The sequence below is a fragment of the Anomaloglossus baeobatrachus genome, chromosome 6 (genome assembly GCF_048569485.1).
Source record: "Anomaloglossus baeobatrachus isolate aAnoBae1 chromosome 6, aAnoBae1.hap1, whole genome shotgun sequence".
Taxonomy (NCBI): Eukaryota; Metazoa; Chordata; class Amphibia; order Anura; family Aromobatidae; genus Anomaloglossus; species Anomaloglossus baeobatrachus.
In genome coordinates, this window is record NC_134358.1 from 247,758,857 (window position 1) to 247,779,102 (window position 20,246).

The following is a 20,246-nucleotide window of genomic DNA, read 5'->3' on the forward strand; positions in this document are numbered from 1 at the left end:
CGAGTATTTTAGTACTCGCCCGTCTCTATTGCTGGAGAATACCCAGGCACCATTAATTCTCACAGAAAAGGATGGCTTCTCTGTCCTCATAGATGCAGCAGAAAGTTGGCTGTTTCTAGACTTGACATTGAGCTTAAAAATGCATTGCACAGACAATTTGTGGAGTAGCAATCATGGACAGGGACAGTGCATGTCTTTCACAGCCCACTGGATCAATGGTTTGAATGCACCACACAACCAGGACAGGTGGCGATGCATCTATAATTGTGAGCTAGGTCCAGTTCAAACTCCAGTCAATATTTATCCCCCACCTCCTACACGTCTGATGCATCCTCCTCAATTGACATGATCAAATCCCTAACAGTAACAGCAAATTGCATCCTTGTTCTGGTAAGCTTAACTGCTAAGGTGTTTTATAGCATATGAGCATGTTTAACATGAGGCATAAGCAGACGAGTTGCTCCTCTGCAATGAGTAACAAATCTTATTCTAGATGACTGACCTGACAATACCCAAAACACTGTATCTGCATTATTTTTGGACAATGGTAAAGTCCTAAACCTAATTATGTAAAATTTCTTACATAACTTCTGCTTGAAGAAGGTGTTGGCCATGGCCAGAAGTTTGTCTGGGCATTTCAATTCTTCTGAAAATGCAATGCACTGACTGCAGACTCATGGGAAACAGAACTGTATGCCTCAGAACCGATGGATTTGCGACATTGCAACGTGATAGAATTCAATGCTGCAAACGTTACAGTATCTGTACGAGCAACATAAAGTGGGTACTGAGTATAAAAAGTCTGACAGTTCAGTGTTATTAAAAAGACTGTTGGTTACCACTAGTGATGAGTGAGCATGTTCACCATTACTTGATACTCAATGTTTGGCACGCTCAGTACTCGATCGAGTATCCTGGTGCTTGGGCGCCATGCTTGAGGCCCCTCCCTGAATGTTTTACATTCTAAACATGTGGGGATTCCCTGCCAATCATGATAATGCCGCCACGGTGGCTCAGTGGTTAGCACTGAATTGTGCAGTACTGAGATCTTGGGTTCAAATACACCATGTATATACAGTGTAGACCAAAAGTTTGGACACACCTTCTCATTCAAACAGTTTTCTTTATTTTCCTTACTCTAAAAATTGTAGTTTCACATTGAAGGCATCAAAACTATGAATTAACACGTGGGATGAAATACTTAACAAAAAAAGTGTGAAACAACTAAAAATATGTCTTATATTCTACAGTCAGGGCCAGAAATATTTGGACAGTGACACAAGTTTTGTTATTTTAGCTGTTTACAAAAACATGTTCAGAAATACAATTATATATATAATATGGGCTGAAAGTGCACACTCCCAGCTGCAATATGAGAGTTTTCACATCCAAATCGGAGAAAGGGTTTAGGAATCATAGCTCTGTAATGCATAGCCTCCTCTTTTTCAAGGGACCAAAAGTAATTGGACAAGGGACTCTAAGGGCTGCAATTAACTCTGAAGGCGTCTCCCTCGTTAACCTGTAATCAATGAAGTAGTTAAAAGGTCTGGGGTTGATTACAGGTGTGTGGTTTTGCATTTGGAAGTTGTTGCTGTGACCAGACAACATGCGGTCTAAGGAACTCTCAATTGAGGTGAAGCAGAACATCCTGAGGCTGAAAAAAAAGAAAAAATCCATCAGAGAGATAGCAGACATGCTTGGAGTAGCAAAATCAACAGTCAGGTACATTCTGAGAAAAAAGGAATTGACTGGTGAGCTTGGGAACTCAAAAAGGCCTGGGCGTCCACGGATGACAACAGTGGTGGATGATCGCCGCATACTTTGGTGAAGAAGAACCCGTGCACAACATCAACTGAAGTCCAGAACAGTCTCAGTGAAGTAGGTGTATCTGTCTCTAAGTCAACAGTAAAGAGAAGACTCCATGAAAGTAAATACAAAGGGTTCACATCTAGATGCAAACCATTCATCAATTCCAAAAATAGACAGGCCAGAGTTAAATTTGCTGAAAAACACCTCATGAAGCCAGCTCAGTTCTGGAAAAGTATTCTATGGACAGATGAGACAAAGATCAACCTGTACCAGAATGATGGAAAGAAAAAAGTTTGGAGAAGAAAGGGAATGGCACATGATCCAAGGCACACCACATCCTCTGTAAAACATGGTGGAGGCATGGGCATGCATGGCTTTCAATGGCACTGGGTCACTTGTGTTTATTGATGACATAACAGCAGACAAGAGTAGCCGGATGAATTCTGAAGTGTACCGGGATATGCTTTCAGCCCAGATTCAGCCAAATGCCGCAAAGTTGATCGGACGGCGCTTCATAGTACAGATGGACAATGACCCCAAGCATACAGCCAAAGCTACCCAGTAGTTCATGAGTGCAAAAAAGTGGAACATTCTGCAATGGCCAAGTCAATCACCAGATCTTAACCCAATTGAGCATGCATTTCACTTGCTCAAATCCAGACTTAAGACGGAAAGACCCACAAACAAGCAAGACCTGAAGGCTGCGGCTGTAAAGGCCTGGCAAAGCATTAAAAAGGAGGAAACCCAGCGTTTGGTGATGTCCATGGGTTCCAGACTTAAGGCAGTGATTGCCTCCAAAGGATTCGCAACAAAATATTGAAAATAAAAATATTTTGTTTGGGTTTGGTTTATTTGTCCAATTACTTTTGACCTCCTAAAATGTGGAGTGTTTGTAAAGAAATGTGTACAATTCCTACAATTTCTATCAGATATTTTTGTTCAAACCTTCAAATTAAACGTTACAATCTGCACTTGAATTCTGTTGTAGAGATTTCATTTCAAATCCAATGTGGTGGCATGCAGAGCCCAACTCGCGAAAATTGTGTCACTGTCCAAATATTTCTGGACCTAACTGTAGGTTCTTCAAAGTAGCCACCTTTTGCTTTGACTACTGCTTTGCACACTCTTAGCATTCTATTGATGAGCTTCAAGTGGTAGTCACCGGAAATGATCTACCAACAGTCTTGAAGGAGTTCCCAGAGATGCTTAGCACTTTTTGGCCCTTTTGCCTTCATTCTGCGGTCAAGCTCACCCCAAACCATCTCGATTGGGTTCAGGTCTGGTGTCTGTTGAGGCCAGGTCATCCGGCGTAGCACCCCATCACTCTCCTTCTTAGTCAAATAGCCCTTACACAGCCTGGAGGTGTGTTTTGGGGTTAATGTCCTGTTGAAAAATAAATGATGGTCCAACTAAACGCAAACCGGATGGAATAGTATGCCGCTGCAAGATGCTGTGGTAGCCATACTGATTCAGTATGCCTTCAATTTTGAATAAATCCCCAACAGTGTCACCAGCAAAGCACCCCCACACCATTACACCTCCTCCTCCATGCTTCACAGTGGGAACCAGGCATGCAGAGTCCATCTGTTCACCTTTTTTGCGTCGCACAAAGACACGGTGGTTGGATGCAAAGATCTCAAATTTGGACTCAACAGACCAAAGCACAGATTTCCACTAGTCTAATGTCCATTCCTTGTGTTCTTTAGCCCATACAAGTCTCTTCTGCTTGTTGCCTGTCCTTAGCAGTGGTTTCCTAGCAGCTATTTTACCATGAAGGGCTGCTGCACAAAGTCTCCTCTTAACAGTTGTTCTAGAGATGTGTCTGCTGCTAGAACTCTGTGTGGCATTGACCTGATCTCTAATCTGAGCTGCTGTTAAGCTGTGATTTCTGAGGCTGGTGACTCGGATAAACTTATCCTCCGCAGCAAAGGTGACTCTTGGTCTTCATTTCCTGGGGCGGTCCTCATGTGAGCCAGTTTCTTTGTAGCGTTTGATGGTTTTTGCCACTGCACTTGGAAACACTTTCAAAGTTTTCCCAATATTTCGGACCGACTGACCTTCATTTCTTAAAGTAATGATAGCCACTTGTTTTTCTTTACTCAGCTGCTTTTTTTCTTGACATAATACAAATTCTAAAGCTGGTGTCACACACAGCGACAACGACAACGACGTCGCTGCTACGTCACCATTTTTTGTGACGTTGCAGCGACGTCCCGTCGCTGTCGCTGTGTGTGACATCCAACAACGACCTGGCCCCTGCTGTGAGGTCGCCGGTTGTTGCTGAATGTCCAGCTTCATTTTTTGGTCGTCACTCTCCCGCTGTGACACACACATCGCTGTGTGTGACAGCGAGAGAGCGACGAAATGAAGCGAGCAGGGAGCAGGAGCCAGCGTCTGGCAGCTGCGGTAAGCTGTAACCAGCGTAAACATCGGGTAACCAAGGGAAGACCTTTCCCTGGTTATCCGATATTTACCTTCGTTACCAGCCTCCGCCCTTGCTGCCAGTGCCGGCTCTTGCTCTGTGCACATGTGGCTGCAGTATGCATTCGGTAATTAACCCGATGTATACTGTAGCAAGGAGAGCAAGGAACCAGCGCTAAGCAGTGTGCGCGGCTCCCTGCTCTCTGCACTGTGACATGTAGCTGCAGTACACATCGGGTTAATTAACCCGATGTGTACTGTACCTAGGAGAGCAAGGAGCCAGCGCTAAGCGCGGCTCTCTGCTCTCTGCACATGTAGCACAGCGACGTTATGATCGCTGCTGCGTCGCTGTGTTTGACAGCTAAGCAGCGATCATAACAGCGACTTACAAGGTCGCTGTTACGTCACAGAAAATGGTGACGTAACAGCGACGTCGTTGTCGCTGTCGCTTAGTGTGAACCCAGCTTAACAGTCTATTCAGTAGGACTATCAGCTCTGTATCCACCAGACTTCTGCACAACACAACTGATGGTCCCAACCCCATTTATATGGCAAGAAATCCCACTTATTAAACCTTACAGGGCACACCTGTGAAGTGAAAACCATTTCCGGTGACTACCTCTTGAAGCTCATAAAGAGAATGCCAGAGTGTGCAAAGCAGTAATCAAAGCAAAAGGTGGCTAATTTGAAGAACCTAGAATATAAGACATATTTTCAGTTGTTTCACAATTTTTTGTTAAGTATTTAATTCCACGTGTGTTAATTCATAGTTTTGATGCCTTCAATGTGAATGTACAATTTTCAGAGTCATGAAAAAAAAAGAAAACTCTTTGAATGAGGTGTATCCAAACTTTTGGTCTGCACTGTATATATTTATATATATACACGATGTATCATGTTTCTTATGTTTACCATTGTCACAAACCACCGGGGGGGTCACTCAGAAATCCCCCGCGCTGGCTACCAGTACGTCACAATCGGGGGGTAACAAGTGGGGGTCACCCCTCCTTTATACCTCCCGACCGACAGACAGAGCACGTGACGCGCTCTCTAGCGCCCCTCTTATAGTCAGGCCAATTATGGAATTGCCCGACCATAAGCCAGGAGGCCGCTATACTACTTATGCCGATTATTGAAGGGTCCCCGGTGAGAGTAAGGTATATATTCCCCCGACCTCCGCGGGTGGAATATATAAAACCTCCCTGAATCTCACTGGCCTCCCCACAATAATCCTTGGCACAACTCGCTGCCACCAACCGATTTACGGTAACTATTAGCCGAACACACAGACGTGGGATTCAAGATCGAGATAACAGAACAGCCCAAGATTAATTATATAATTTAATCAGCCTAAAGCCACACTAGAAACTACAATATATACAATAGGGAATCTACAGAATATACATATGTCAGAGTACAGTTACAATCAAAGCATGGGTTACAAACAGGCATACACAGTTCCAGCAGTTACCTTGTTGCGTCTGGCCACAGGGGGGCGCTGTAGACCAGGTTTCCAGGAACTCCCTCACAGGTCTTTCCCAACCAGGCCCCCGAGCAGAAGAACACTGGAAAATGGCCGAAGTAGGGTTATCAACCTGGGCAGATCCAGGTCCCCTCCTACCTTAGTGACCTCACAGGGAAGCACTGCCACTCCCCCTGCATGGATCAGAATTATCCAGCAAAGGGGATATTGGCCATAACTTTGCCTGGGAGCGTCGTAGGCGGACGCCAATGCTCTCATTGTGACAGTTATGAATTTAGCTACAGAACGAGGGGACTCATGACCTGTCTGCCAGTTCCCCATTGGCTGATATCACGCCTGGGGCATTTCCCAATGTCCTGCTCCCATAAAAAGGGGGTGCCGGCATCGTCCACATGCGGAGACACCATTTTTATGGTTGCCATATTTATCGGAAATATGGCTTGCGAGATATGAACCATTTTTTACTGGAGTCGTTCTGTCTAGCTAGTTCCATAGCCTTGCTAATGAGATACAACTCTTGTTACAGGGTGACGGCAGGGAGTCATCCTGTGTCCATTGTCCCTAAGCCACCTAATTTCCATATCACAGGACATGGCCATGGGATTTGTTGCTAAACCAGTTGTGTGAAGGAAAGGGGGGGTGACACCAGGAGAGGGCTTCCTGACATACTTGAATATCATGATTTATCGTCATATCTCCGGATTTACCTCACACCTCCCCCCTTTTGAGGGCGCTAGGGGGCAGCACACTCCGGTGTTCCCCCGTGCGCCCGTCCGCGACCTCTCCTTGTCGGGACAGCCCGTCTGCGTTACCGTGGTCACGGCCCCTTTTGTGGCGAATGGTGAAGTTGTATTGCTGGAGCGCAAGGCTCCATCGCAACAATCGCCCATTCGTCCCAGAGACGGTGTGCAACCAGCTGAGGGGATTGTGGTCCGTCTCCACGATGAAGTGGCGCCCGTATAGATAGGTTTGCAGACGCTGCAGGGCCCACACTATGGCCAGGCACTCCTTCTCCATCGTGGAATAGGCAACTTCCCTTGGTAACAGCTTCCTGCTCAGGTACAAGACTGGGTGCTCTTGGCTCGCAGAGTCCACCTGGCTGAGCACCGCACCGAGGCCGAAGTCACTGGCGTCGGTCTGTACTACAAACGGCCGCGTGAAGTCGGCTGCCTGTAGCACGGGCGGGCTGGACAGGGCGTCCTTTAGGGCCCGGAAGGCTGTCTCGCAGTCCATTGTCCAATCGACTGCAGAGGGCAGCTTCTTCTTGGTGAGGTCCGTCAAGGGCTTTGCCAGGCTACTATAGCATGGAACAAACCTCCTATAGTACCCCGCGGTCCCCAAGAAGGACATCACCTGCTTCTTGGTCCTGGGGGTGGGCCAGGATGCGATGGCTTCCACTTTCTCAGGCTCGGGCTTCAGTGTTCTCCCACCTACCCGGTGACCGAGGTACTGGACCTCGCTCATGGCCAGCTGACACTTTCCCGGCTTGATGGTCAAACCTGCCCGGTGGATCCGCCTGAGCACCTGTGCTAGATGCTCTAGGTGGTCCTCCCAGGTGGGACTGAAGACGGCAATGTCATCCAGGTACGCGGCCGCGTACCCTTCAAGTCCCTCGAGCAGGGTGTTGACCATCCGCTGGAAAGTGGCAGGGGCATTCCTCATCCCGAATGGCATCACCGTGGACTCGTACAGTCCAAATGGGGTAATAAAGGCAGAGCGTTCCCTGGCCTTGCGAGTCAGGGGGATCTGCCAATATCCCCGGCTCAGATCCATGATGGTCAGGTACTGAGCCCCGGCCAACTGATCGAGCAGGTCATCGATGCGTGGCATTGGGTACTCATCGGCGACCGTGACAGCATTGAGCCCCCTGTAGTCCACGCAGAACCGAGAGGTTCGGTCCTTCTTAGGGACGAGGACTACAGGCGAGGCCCAAGCGCTGTTGGATGCCTGGATCACCCCCAGCTTCAGCATCTCGTCAATCTCCTGGCGCATGTGTTGCTGCACCTCCAGGGAGACCCGATATGCTGAACGCCGGATCGGGGGATGATCCCCAGTGTCCACGTGATGGACAGCCAAGTCAGTCCTTCCGGGCTGGTTGGTAAACAACCCCCGGAAGGGGAGTAGGGTGGCCCACAGCTGGGACCGTTGGTCCTCCAAGAGCTGGTGGCCAACCTCCACATCCTCAATGGATCCGCCTGCCCTAACCTGGGCTAGCATATCCAAGAGGGTTTCCGCTTCTCCCTCCTCGGGCAGGTTGCACACGGGGAGCGCACATGCCTCCCGCTCATGATGTGCCTTCATCATGTTCACATGGAAGGGCTTCCGCCTTCCACGGGCAGGGTCCAGGGTGACCAGGTACGTCACAGGGTTGAGCTGCTGGTACACGAGGTATGGGCCTTCCCAGGCTGCCTGAAGCTTGTCCTGTGGTACGGGGACCAGTGCCCACACCTCTTGACCCACTTGGTAGGTCCTCTCACAAGCGTTCTGGTCGTACCAACGCTTCTGATCGGCCTGGGCTTGAGCCATATTGTCGTGTACCAGTTGCGTCAAGGCCTGCATTTTGTCCCGGAAGCGCATGACATACTCGATAACCGACACTCCAGGGGTGGCCAAATCCCCTTCCCAAGCCTCTTTCACCAGAGCCAGGGGGCCCCGCACACGTCGCCCGTACAGGAGCTCAAACGGTGAGAATCCTGTTGAGGCCTGTGGAACCTCCCGGTAAGCAAATAACAGGTGTGGGAGATACCGCTCCCAGTCACGCCCATGGGAGTCGACCAACATCTTAAGCATCTGCTTTAAGGTGCCATTGAACCGCTCGCACAGGCCATTAGTCTGTGGATGGTACGGGCTGGCCACCAGATGTCGCACCTGGACTTGCTTACAGAGGGCCTCCATCAGCTGGGACATGAATTGGGTCCCCCGGTCCGTGAGCATTTCCTGGGGAAAACCCACTCTGGAGAAAATCTCCAGCAATGCGGTGGCCACCTTGTCAGCCCGAATGGACGACAAGGCCACTGCTTCTGGGTACCGGGTGGCATAGTCCACTACCGTCAGTATGAAGCGTTTCCCGGAGCTGCTGGGGATGGCCAGTGGGCCGACCAGATCCACAGCCACCCTCCTGAAAGGCTCATCGATGATGGGCAGAGATACCAGTGGGGCTTTGGGGCGTGGCCCCGCCTTCCCCACTCTCTGACAGGTTTCACACGAACGGCAGTAGGCAGCCACATCGGCCCCCATTTTTGGCCAGTAGAAATGCTGGTTTAACCTGGCCTTGGTCTTAGCGATCCCTAGGTGTCCGGCCATCGGAATCTCATGTGCGATCCGCAACAACTCCGTCCGGAACGGATAGGGTACCACCAACTGTCGGTCCCTGGGCCACGCCTCCGGTGAACCCTGCTGGACCGTGGCCCGGTACAGCCGTCCTTGGTCCCAGACCACTCGCTCCGGGTCCGAGTCCGAGGGAGGCTGTGCCGCCTGCTCCTTAAGAGCTTTCAGGCTGTCGTCAGCTTCTAACGCTGCCTGAAACCCCTGACTAGATGTGGCCAGAATCGACGAGACTGTCACATCTTCAGTCAGTACCCTGGGACCTGTGTCCTGGCCTCCACCTGACTCGGCTGCCACTTGGTCAGAAGGGGAAGAGCTATCGGACCTCCGGGAGGCCCCTTGGCTTCCAGCACTCCCACTGCGGGTGACAGCGGCCACAGCCGCTGCGACCGTGGGTCGTGCCTGCTCCTCCTCCGTTCCTGACCAAGTCGCCGGTTCAGGCAGACCTACCTGGCTTCCTGACACCCCGGTTGTGGGGGAACCATGCACCGAGATCTTACCTGGGAGCACTTCCGCTCCTGGACCGGCCCCAATCTCACCTGCCTGTTCCCCTCCTGCAGCAACAGAACCCCGCTGTGAAATCTCTGGGGACCCCACATTTGCTGTGGTAGCCCCCACCCCACACACTGGTCCTCCCCCTGCAGCACCCTGCTCTCTGCTTATCCCTGCAGAGGGCAACAGATCCCAGCTCACAGGCTGATTACTTGTAGAGGCATTGTCACACCTTTCTCTGACCCCCTCCCCTGTCACAGCTGCAGCTGAGTGTGTGTCTATGGTGTCTATGCAAGCAGAAATATCAGAGTTCACTCCCTCCTCCCTTACATCATTCATAGATAACACATTAACATTGTCAGGAGTCATGTCAATACTGGCTGAAGGTTCAGCCCTTGGTTGGGGCCCGAACTGGGAGGTTATCTGCCCCAAATCTGTCCCAAGTAGCACGTTTGCAGGGATCCGATCAGTTACCCCCACCTCCCTCACCCCCCGCCCTGCGCCCCAGTCCACATAAATGTCAGCAACAGGCAGCGCCGGGTCAGTGCCTCCAATCCCGGAGACAGCGAGGGTTTTTCCAGGGATCAAGTCTTGGGGGGACACCATCTCAGGCCGCACCAGAGTCACCTCCGAGGCGCTGTCTCGCAGTCCTATGGTCACAGACCGGCCGACGGTGACAGGTTGGAAGCTGTCCAGGGACCTACCACCACCCCCACCCACACAATACACCTTGGGCGGCCCTTGGGACGGGGACGGAGCCGGGGCCTTGGGACGCTGAGGGCACATGGCCTTGAAGTGTCCAGGTAGGTTGCACTGGTGGCACCGTCTTGGTTCCGCCACGGGCCTGGAGAGGGGAGTTGAGGGGGACACCCCCTGCAGTCTAGGGGCAGGTGGGGCAGTCGCAGAATTCATCTTACCCCCTCTCCAGGTGCTGCTGGTGGCCGCTCTCCTGGCCTCAGGGGCCCGGTTGTTGGTGTAGTCATCGGCAAGGGCAGCTGTAGCCGTGGACCCCTTTGGCTTCTGGTCTCGGATGAACTGGCGGAGATCCTCAGGGCAGTTCCACAAGAGTTGCTCCGTGATGACCAAGTCCAGGATCTCTGGTCCGGTGGAAAGCTGCAGGCCTTGGGTCCAGTGGTCGGCAGCTCGGGCAAGTGCCCGCCGGTGGTCAGCCCAGGAGTCCTTTGGTCCCTTCTGTAGGCTCCGGAACTTCTTGCGGTAGGACTCTGGAGTGAGGTTGTACTGTTGGATCAGGGCCCGCTTGATGGTGTCGTAGCCCTGATCTGCCTCAGCAGGCAAGTCCCCAAGGACATCCAGGGCCTTACCCCTTAAACGGGGGGTCAGGTATTTGGCCCACTGGTCCTTGTCCAGATGGTGCTGCAAGCAAGTCCGTTCAAAAGCAGTCAAGAAAGAGTCCAAGTCTCCATCCTTCTCCAGCACTGGGAAGTCCTCAACACGGACCTTTGGAAGTTTGGTGTCTCGAAGGTCACATGTGGCTGATGAGGGCCGGAGCTGAGCTAGCTGCAGCTGGTAGTCACGGTCTGCCTGTCGCTCTCGCTCTTCACGCGCTGCCTGCCGCTCTCGCTCCGCAGCCTCACGCTCTGCGTGCCGCTCTGCCCTGCGCTCTGCCAGGAGTTCCTTGTAGCCCTTCTGGTCTCCAGCCTGGAGAAGGGCCATAGCCATTTGAAGAAGGCTATCCGAGCCTCCCAGGCTCGGTGGAATGGCACGTGGTGATCTGCGGCACGCTGCGGAGCCTGGTGATTCACTGTCCCTTTCAGAGCGGAGGGCTGGCATCTGGCTCGTTGAGGAACCTTGGGTGAGCTCCTCCTCATCTTGTCCAGCAGTGCCAGGTTGCGCAATGTCCTCGGCAGAACGGTTTTCTGGCGTCGAGCTCCTGGAGGACTCGTGGGCAACCTCCTCATTGCTGTCCACAGCACCGTCCTCCCTCTCTTCGGCTCCTGCCTTAGCATTGGCCAGTTGCATAGCTCTGCTCCTGGTGCCATCAGCCATTCTTGCAGACTTTTGGTCACTGACACAGAACTGACACCTGATGCCTCCACACACCTTACAGTATCTGCACTCTGACACTCTAGTGTTGAGCTAGTCTGAAGACCCCAGCAGCCACAGCTGCTGCAGGCAGTCTTTAGTGTCTGGGAGTATGGGTCTCACACTCACACACACTATTATCTCGATCCCACCGCTATGCCACCAATATGTCACAAACCACCGGGGGGGTCACTCAGAAATCCCCCGCGCTGGCTACCAGTACGTCACAATCGGGGGGTAACAAGTGGGGGTCACCCCTCCTTTATACCTCCCGACCGACAGACAGAGCACGTGACGCGCTCTCTAGCGCCCCTCTTATAGTCAGGCCAATTATGGAATTGCCCGACCATAAGCCAGGAGGCCGCTATACTACTTATGCCGATTATTGAAGGGTCCCCGGTGAGAGTAAGGTATATATTCCCCCGACCTCCGCGGGCGGAATATATAAAACCTCCCTGAATCTCACTGGCCTCCCCACAATAATCCTTGGCACAACTCGCTGCCACCAACCGATTTACGGTAACTATTAGCCGAACACACAGACGTGGGATTCAAGATCGAGATAACAGAACAGCCCAAGATTAATTATATAATTTAATCAGCCTAAAGCCACACTAGAAACTACAATATATACAATAGGGAATCTACAGAATATACATATGTCAGAGTACAGTTACAATCAAAGCATGGGTTACAAACAGGCATACACAGTTCCAGCAGTTACCTTGTTGCGTCTGGCCACAGGGGGGCGCTGTAGACCAGGTTTCCAGGAACTCCCTCACAGGTCTTTCCCAACCAGGCCCCCGAGCAGAAGAACACTGGAAAATGGCCGAAGTAGGGTTATCAACCTGGGCAGATCCAGGTCCCCTCCTACCTTAGTGACCTCACAGGGAAGCACTGCCACTCCCCCTGCATGGATCAGAATTATCCAGCAAAGGGGATATTGGCCATAACTTTGCCTGGGAGCGTCGTAGGCGGACGCCAATGCTCTCATTGTGACAGTTATGAATTTAGCTACAGAACGAGGGGACTCATGACCTGTCTGCCAGTTCCCCATTGGCTGATATCACGCCTGGGGCATTTCCCAATGTCCTGCTCCCATAAAAAGGGGGTGCCGGCATCGTCCACATGCGGAGACACCATTTTTATGGTTGCCATATTTATCGGAAATATGGCTTGCGAGATATGAACCATTTTTTACTGGAGTCGTTCTGTCTAGCTAGTTCCATAGCCTTGCTAATGAGATACAACTCTTGTTACAGGGTGACGGCAGGGAGTCATCCTGTGTCCATTGTCCCTAAGCCACCTAATTTCCATATCACAGGACATGGCCATGGGATTTGTTGCTAAACCAGTTGTGTGAAGGAAAGGGGGGGTGACACCAGGAGAGGGCTTCCTGACATACTTGAATATCATGATTTATCGTCATATCTCCGGATTTACCTCACAACCATATTAGATAAAATGTGATCATTTAATGGCACTAACAAATCTTTTATGTATAATCAATTCTTTCAGAGAAGTCCCTGGAAATACAACTGTGACTTGGAAGGAGACTTGTACTCCAAGAGTGTCCGGCAACAGAAAGCTGATTGCAACCCTTGACTCGGAAACACTTCGACATGTGTATGGAGAGCTGGACTTAGAGATTTTGGCTGGAGAAAATTAGTATTGGAATTCTTTTATTTTCTGGTGTTATTTGAATCTATATAATTAAAAATGAAAAATATTCGGAAATTAAATGTAATAATCAACTCTACCCTACCCTACAAGATATATGCGTAAGCAGGATTTAGACTTACCTCCAAACAGGGAACAAATGGTAAATCTTGCTATTTAATACTATTCTTTGTTCAAACATGTAGTAGTATCTTGTAACCTAATTCTTTCAGTGTCTATCACAAATATGAAATGAATGTTACTATTTTATGTAAGTTAATAATAGACAACATTTCTTTTCCTCAGGTTCGTCTCTAGATAACCTCTAGTCAGTGTAAACATTGATATAATCCAAAATAGACAATTATTCTATTTTAGCTTTCTTTATGTTTAGGCCGATGAGAAATGATGATTGATGAATCTGAAATCTGATAATTTGATCTTTTTATTTTATAACTTTACAAAGTTTTATCCCTTTCTAAATTGTACACAATAAAAAGGGCACATGAGGTTCTCACAATTGAGGTCCCATTAGGGGTGTCATAGGCTTCCCTGTTGTCTAATCACTTACCATGTTTTTACAAAAATAAGACCTCCCCAAAAATAAGTCCTAGCAGGGATTTTCAGCATTTTCGGAGCAAGGCTTAAATATAAGACCTACCCCAAAAATAAGCCCTAGTTGTGGTTCAATAACGAAGTGTCCATGTAGCTTAAAAAATTAAAGCTACTGCAGGACTCTTCATTATAGACAGTGGACACCCCGCAATCACACTAACCAAACCAAATGCAGAGCGGGAGGACCTGCATTGATCACACACCCACACACATCAGATCACACACTCAGATCAGATCTCACACACACAAACATCAGATCATACACACACACTCACCACATCCAGCGATACCGAATTCTTCTGGCTAGCAGAATTCTGAGACGCAGTGTGGACGAATGCAAGGACTTGCGGCTGTGGATGGTATGCTTACAGGATCTGCGATGTGCAACTTCCTTTCATCTTTCACTGCGGCTGGAGGCATTATCTACCGCCGGGTGTGGTTAGTGACTAGGGATTGTGTGTGTGTATGAGTGTGTGCGCGCGATTTGATGTATGTGAGTGTGTCGGCCAGAAGCAGGGGAGGACGGCGTGCAGCATACCTGCTGGGAGCGCCTACCAGAGATCACAGGGAGGAACTGGGAGCTATGCAGACGACCGGGATCTGGTATGAGTCTCCTGGGAAAGGGGAGTCTTCTTTTTTGGGGATACAAGTAAAATATATCTTTGTACCGTGTTAGCCAGTAGAGATAAAAAAATTGTTTAAAAGAACAGAGAGTCCTCAGTGGTTGATACCTTTTAATGGCTAACTGAAAAGATGGTAATAATTGCAAGCTTTCGAGACTACTCAGGTCTCTTCATCAGGCATGGTATAACACAAAATCTGAAGAGTCACGTATTTATACACAACAGGACTTAGAATAGTGCAGTAAAAAAAAAAAGAAAAAAAAAAAAGAACAAGTTATATGAAACAGAACTATCTCTATGGCAGGGGGACAAGCTGTTCTAGCCATAAATACTGCTGCAGTTCAGTGTGAAAGTTTTATTGTCCTTTGATAAGGGTCTGGTCCAGGGCTGTGACATGCTCGGATGGTCAGAGGAGCACATCTTTTAACTGATGTAAAAAGACATGAATCCATGAGACACATTCATTCCTTCTCTGAATGTGTCAAAGGTCATCATAAGTTTGTACTCCCATAGTCTCCTGTCTCTCTGGGACTTGAAGTTTCCTTTCAATACCAGCAATTTCATGTCCATGATGCTGTGGTCTGGGTTACAAAAATGTTTGGCCACAGGTAGATCCATCCTTTTTTCTCTAATTGTGTGGCGGTGAGAATTCATCCTTGTCCTGAGCTGTTGTCCTGTCTCCCCTACATACAGACCCCCAGTTGGACATTTGGTACATATAATTAAGTACACCACATTGGTTGTGGTGCAGCTGAACGTACCTGGGATCTTGTAGTCCTGATGTGATCTGGGAATCTTTATCTTGTCCGTTGTCAATATTAATGGACAGGTCTTGCATTTTTTCTGGTTGCAGGGAAATGTTCCTGTTGGTGTTGGAGAGGACAGGGAGCTTCTGACAATGATGCTTCTTAGATTTGGGGGCTGTCTAAAACACAGAAGTGGGGGGTCTGGAAAAATAGATTTTAACCGGGCATCTTTTTGCAGTAATGGTTGTAGTTTCCGTGCAGCTCCTCTAAACACCTCCAGATGTGGATTGTAGGTGACTACAAGAGGGACCCGGTTGTTCTCTTCTTTGGTTTTATAATGTAGAAGATGGTTTCTTGATATTCTGGTGGCTCTTATAATCTGGTTTTCAATTGTTCTTGGGTGGTAGCCTTGATTCAAAAAGGTTTTTCTGAGGCCCTCAAGGTGATTGTCTCTATCTGTACTGTTGGAACATATCCGATTGTACCTGATAGCCTGGCTGTATACAATAGAGTTTTTTATGTGTTTTGGATGAAAACTGTCCCATTTCAGGTATGTTGGACGGTCAATTGGCTTCTTGTACAGGGATGTCTGTATTTCATTGTTCCGTAGTTTAATGATGGTGTCCAAGAAGTTGATTTCCGTGCAGGAGTAGTTGAGTGTTAGGTTGATGGTGGGATGAAACTGATTAAATTGTTCATGGAAGGTCTTCAGCTGCTCCTCAGACTCTGTCCAGATGATTAAAATATCATCAATGTAACGGTAGTAGGCCAGAGGCCTGATAGGACAAGAGGATAAAAAGTCACTCTCAAGCTTGGCCATGAAAAGATTTGCATATTGTGGTGCCATTTTGCTTCCCATTGCAGTCCCAGTCTCCTGTAGATATATGTCATTGTCAAATTCAAAGTAATTATGGGTGAGGATAAATTTTGTAAGCTTCACCACAGAATTGGCATCAGTTCCTGTATTTTCCAGGAAAATTTTGCAAGCATTTAATCCATCCTGGTGTGGAATATTCGAGTACAAGGATTCCACATCCATGGTGGCAAGGATGGTTCCCTCTGGAAGAGGACCTATTGCTGATAGTTTTTTCAATAGGTCAGTAGTGTCCTGGATGTAGCTGGTTGTATCCCTTACCAAGGGTTTAAGGATACCCTCTACCCATCCAGAGACTTGTTCAGTGAGGGTGCCCACACATGAAATGATGGGTCTTCCTGGGTTTCCAGATTTGTGAATTTTGGGAAGCATGTAGAATGTGCCTATTCTTGGACTCACCGGTATCAGTTCATCAGTTCTTATGGATATGTCAGGCAGACAAGAGGCCAACTTGTTAAGTTCCTTGTAATAGTCCTGTGTAGGGTCAGACTCCAATTTCTTATAGTAGCGTGTGTCCATCAGTTGTCTGTGTGCTTCCTTCATGTAGTCTGATTTGTTCATCATGACTATTGCACCCCCCTTGTCTGCAGGTTTAATGATGATTTCTTTGTTGGTTTTCAAAGATTTTATGGCCCTTCTCTCCTGGGCACTGATGTTGGATGGTTGCCTCCTGTGTGTGTCTAGGAAAGTGGATTTTACCAAATGTCTGAAAGTGTCTATATAGTTATCCAGATGAGGGTTGCGTCCTGGTGGAGGTGTCCAATCTGATCTTTTCCTGGTTGTCAAGATCCGTCTTCCTTCAGTCTGGGAGGATTCTGAAACATCTGCATCGCTAAAATATTCCCTCAGACGTAGTCTCCTGAAGTAATCTTCCATGTCGCTGCAGAGTTCAATTTTGTCTAGAGCTTTAGTCGGACAATTTTGGGACAGTTTTCATCCAAAACACATAAAAACTCTATTGTATACAGCCAGGCTATCAGGTACAATCGGATATGTTCCAACAGTACAGATAGAGACAATCACCTTGAGGGCCTCAGAAAAACCTTTTTGAATCAAGGCTACCACCCAAGAACAATTGAAAACCAGATTATAAGAGCCACCAGAATATCAAGAAACCATCTTCTACATTATAAAACCAAAGAAGAGAACAACCGGGTCCCTCTTGTAGTCACCTACAATCCACATCTGGAGGTGTTTAGAGGAGCTGCACGGAAACTACAACCATTACTGCAAAAAGATGCCCGGTTAAAATCTATTTTTCCAGACCCCCCACTTCTGTGTTTTAGACAGCCCCCAAATCTAAGAAGCATCATTGTCAGAAGCTCCCTGTCCTCTCCAACACCAACAGGAACATTTCCCTGCAACCAGAAAAAATGCAAGACCTGTCCATTAATATTGACAACGGACAAGATAAAGATTCCCAGATCACATCAGGACTACAAGATCCCAGGTACGTTCAGCTGCACCACAACCAATGTGGTGTACTTAATTATATGTACCAAATGTCCAACTGGGGGTCTGTATGTAGGGGAGACAGGACAACAGCTCAGGACAAGGATGAATTCTCACCTCCACACAATTAGAGAAAAAAGGATGGATCTACCTGTGGCCAAACATTTTTGTAACCCAGACCACAGCATCATGGACATGAAATTGCTGGTATTGAAAGGAAACTTCAAGTCCCAGAGAGACAGGAGACTATGGGAGTACAAACTTATGATGACCTTTGACACATTCAGAGAAGGAATGAATGTGTCTCATGGATTCATGTCTTTTTACATCAGTTAAAAGATGTGCTCCTCTGACCATCCGAGCGTGTCACAGCCCTGGACCAGACCCTTATCAAAGGACAATAAAACTTTCACACTGAACTGCAGCAGTATTTATGGCTAGAACAGCTTGTCCCCCTGCCATAGAGATAGTTCTGTTTCATATAACTTGTTCTTTTTTTTTTTTCTTTTTTTTTTTTTTTTTTACTGCACTATTCTAAGTCCTGTTGTGTATAAATACGTGACTCTTCAGATTTTGTGTTATACCATGCCTGATGAAGAGACCTGAGTAGTCTCGAAAGCTTGCAATTATTACCATCTTTTCAGTTAGCCATTAAAAGGTATCAACCACTGAGGACTCTCTGTTCTTTTAAACAATTTTTTTTGGGGATATAAACTTACCCCCAACCATGTTTCTCCAAGAATAAGACCTACTCCAAAAATAAGCCCTAGCACTTTTTGGGGAGCAAAAAAAAAGTATAAGATAGTGTCTTATTTTTGGAAAAACATGGTAGATACCATGGTCACTGTTAACCAAGTAGTTAAACTGCTGTGATCAGTTATCTTCAATCCCAGTAGCTACTGGCAGGTATCTGCTGTGTAAAACATCCAGCTCCTACAAATCCTCCCAACTTCTGCAATACATAAGGCAAATGTTGGGAGAAGTGGTCAGACAGTAGGCAAAGTGAGGGTTCATTCAGCACTGGGTCTCCCTAGCTCATGGCCCCCATAGCAGGCCCTTGACGTGTTTCCATGGGTGGCATGCTACTGACGCTCACTCAACCATCCTTTTCACACATTAATATCAAAGTTCTTACTTTATGAACACATTTTTTATGTTTGCTATTTACATTTTGTAAGCTTTTAAATACAGTTAATAAAGCATATTTCAGTATAAATTATAAAGATGTGTTTTCTTTTGTGTCGTTTACTTGGCCCATTTAACCACAAAGGTACCTTTGCTCTGAGTACTTACATTTGATGCCTCTACACAGTCTTAAGAAAATTTATTGTAACACTTGACTCCGAGTTGTGTATAAACAGCTAAATCTAGAGATCATAGGTGGAGTTAGTGAACCTTCTTGGTATTTTTAGTTGTTAATGGATTCGATATACCTAATAAAGCATAATGATTGTACATTATCATGATCAATAAAAAGGTTATATACGGTATTTCCCAAAGACTAATAGAGAATTACTGTACATACAGTACACTGCCACTAATCAACCAGGAGGGGTTAAGAACCACCAGTAATTTTTGGGGGTGGATATGTCATAAAATAAGATGTTTGGAAACTTCATCTCAAACCCTGTTCTAGAGTCATGGATTGAGGTTGGTCATTCGTGAAATGATTTGATTTTTTTATATTAATGTCATTTGGAAGATGGTCTTTTTAGGATAGACTTTTATATAGAACATGTGTAATTTCTTAGATAGTAGACTATGCAAAAAACAGTAATAACTAAGAAGTGACTGAGAATCTTTGAGCAGCAGCAGGAATACAGTTACATTTCAGCTGTAAGAGGGGATCAGATTGAAAATTAGGCTTTCGCTTATTGGTTTATGTTGTCAGTTTTTGCCATTTACAAAGATGAACTTGAGGTAGTTTCTGCGAAATGAAACAAAAGTTAGAAAAAAAATTGTCACTGTGAGCTTTCTTTTACATCAAGGAGAAATATTGTGTGCTGAAGGCTTCTATCAAAATATGAAATGGCCAAAACTAGAAATATTATCCGAAAACGAACAGTGCGATGTCAATTTACCTTATGTCTGCTGCAGTTTGGGGGTACATTAACTCATCTACAGCTGCCAAATGTTGGTACATTGTGGTGGCAATCTTATGTGTTGCAATAATTCATGGAATGTTCGTGGATTATACTAATGTAAACATACAGAATATATAATATATGACAGAATAGTATGGTTTCATAGTATTCATAGAAATCTCATTGATAGATGTTTTTTTTTCTTGATTATCAATTACAAATGTGTGGAATAATAGCAACGGCATCTGATGAGTTTGACAGATAGCTACATCTTCCTATCTCAGTCCATTACCAACCCCCACAATGCAGGGCTGGAGCAAAGTATTTTGGTGCCTTAGGCAGATGGGTCCAAAAGTCCTCCATACAGAGTGATATTCAAGACGGCCCCCCTAATATACAATATGATGTCTACCACAGCACCAAATACAGTATAGTCACCACAGCACACAAGTTTAATGTCCCCCACAGTTCCCTATACAGTATGGTCACTACAGCCCCCAGTATAATGTCTATCACGGTGCCCTATAAAATATGGTAACTGCAGCCCTCAGTATAATATCAAACACAGGCCCTTATACATTATGGTCACCATAACCCCCAATATTAGGCTCCCAAATACCC

The 20,246-nt window shown here is 47.2% G+C and overlaps 1 protein-coding gene across 1 annotated transcript in view; it reads left to right on the forward strand.

The window, feature by feature from the left end:
- The window catches only part of F13A1 (coagulation factor XIII A chain), a 252,196-nt gene extending 237,632 nt beyond the window's left edge, over window positions 1-14,564 (forward strand). Inside the window, exon 15 of the mRNA XM_075316465.1 lies at window positions 13,091-14,564. Within this exon, the coding sequence (XP_075172580.1) occupies window positions 13,091-13,241 (151 nt within the window). The 3' untranslated portion in view covers window positions 13,242-14,564. The remainder of the gene's footprint in view (window positions 1-13,090) is intronic.
- Window positions 14,565-20,246: the final 5,682 nt, after the last annotated feature.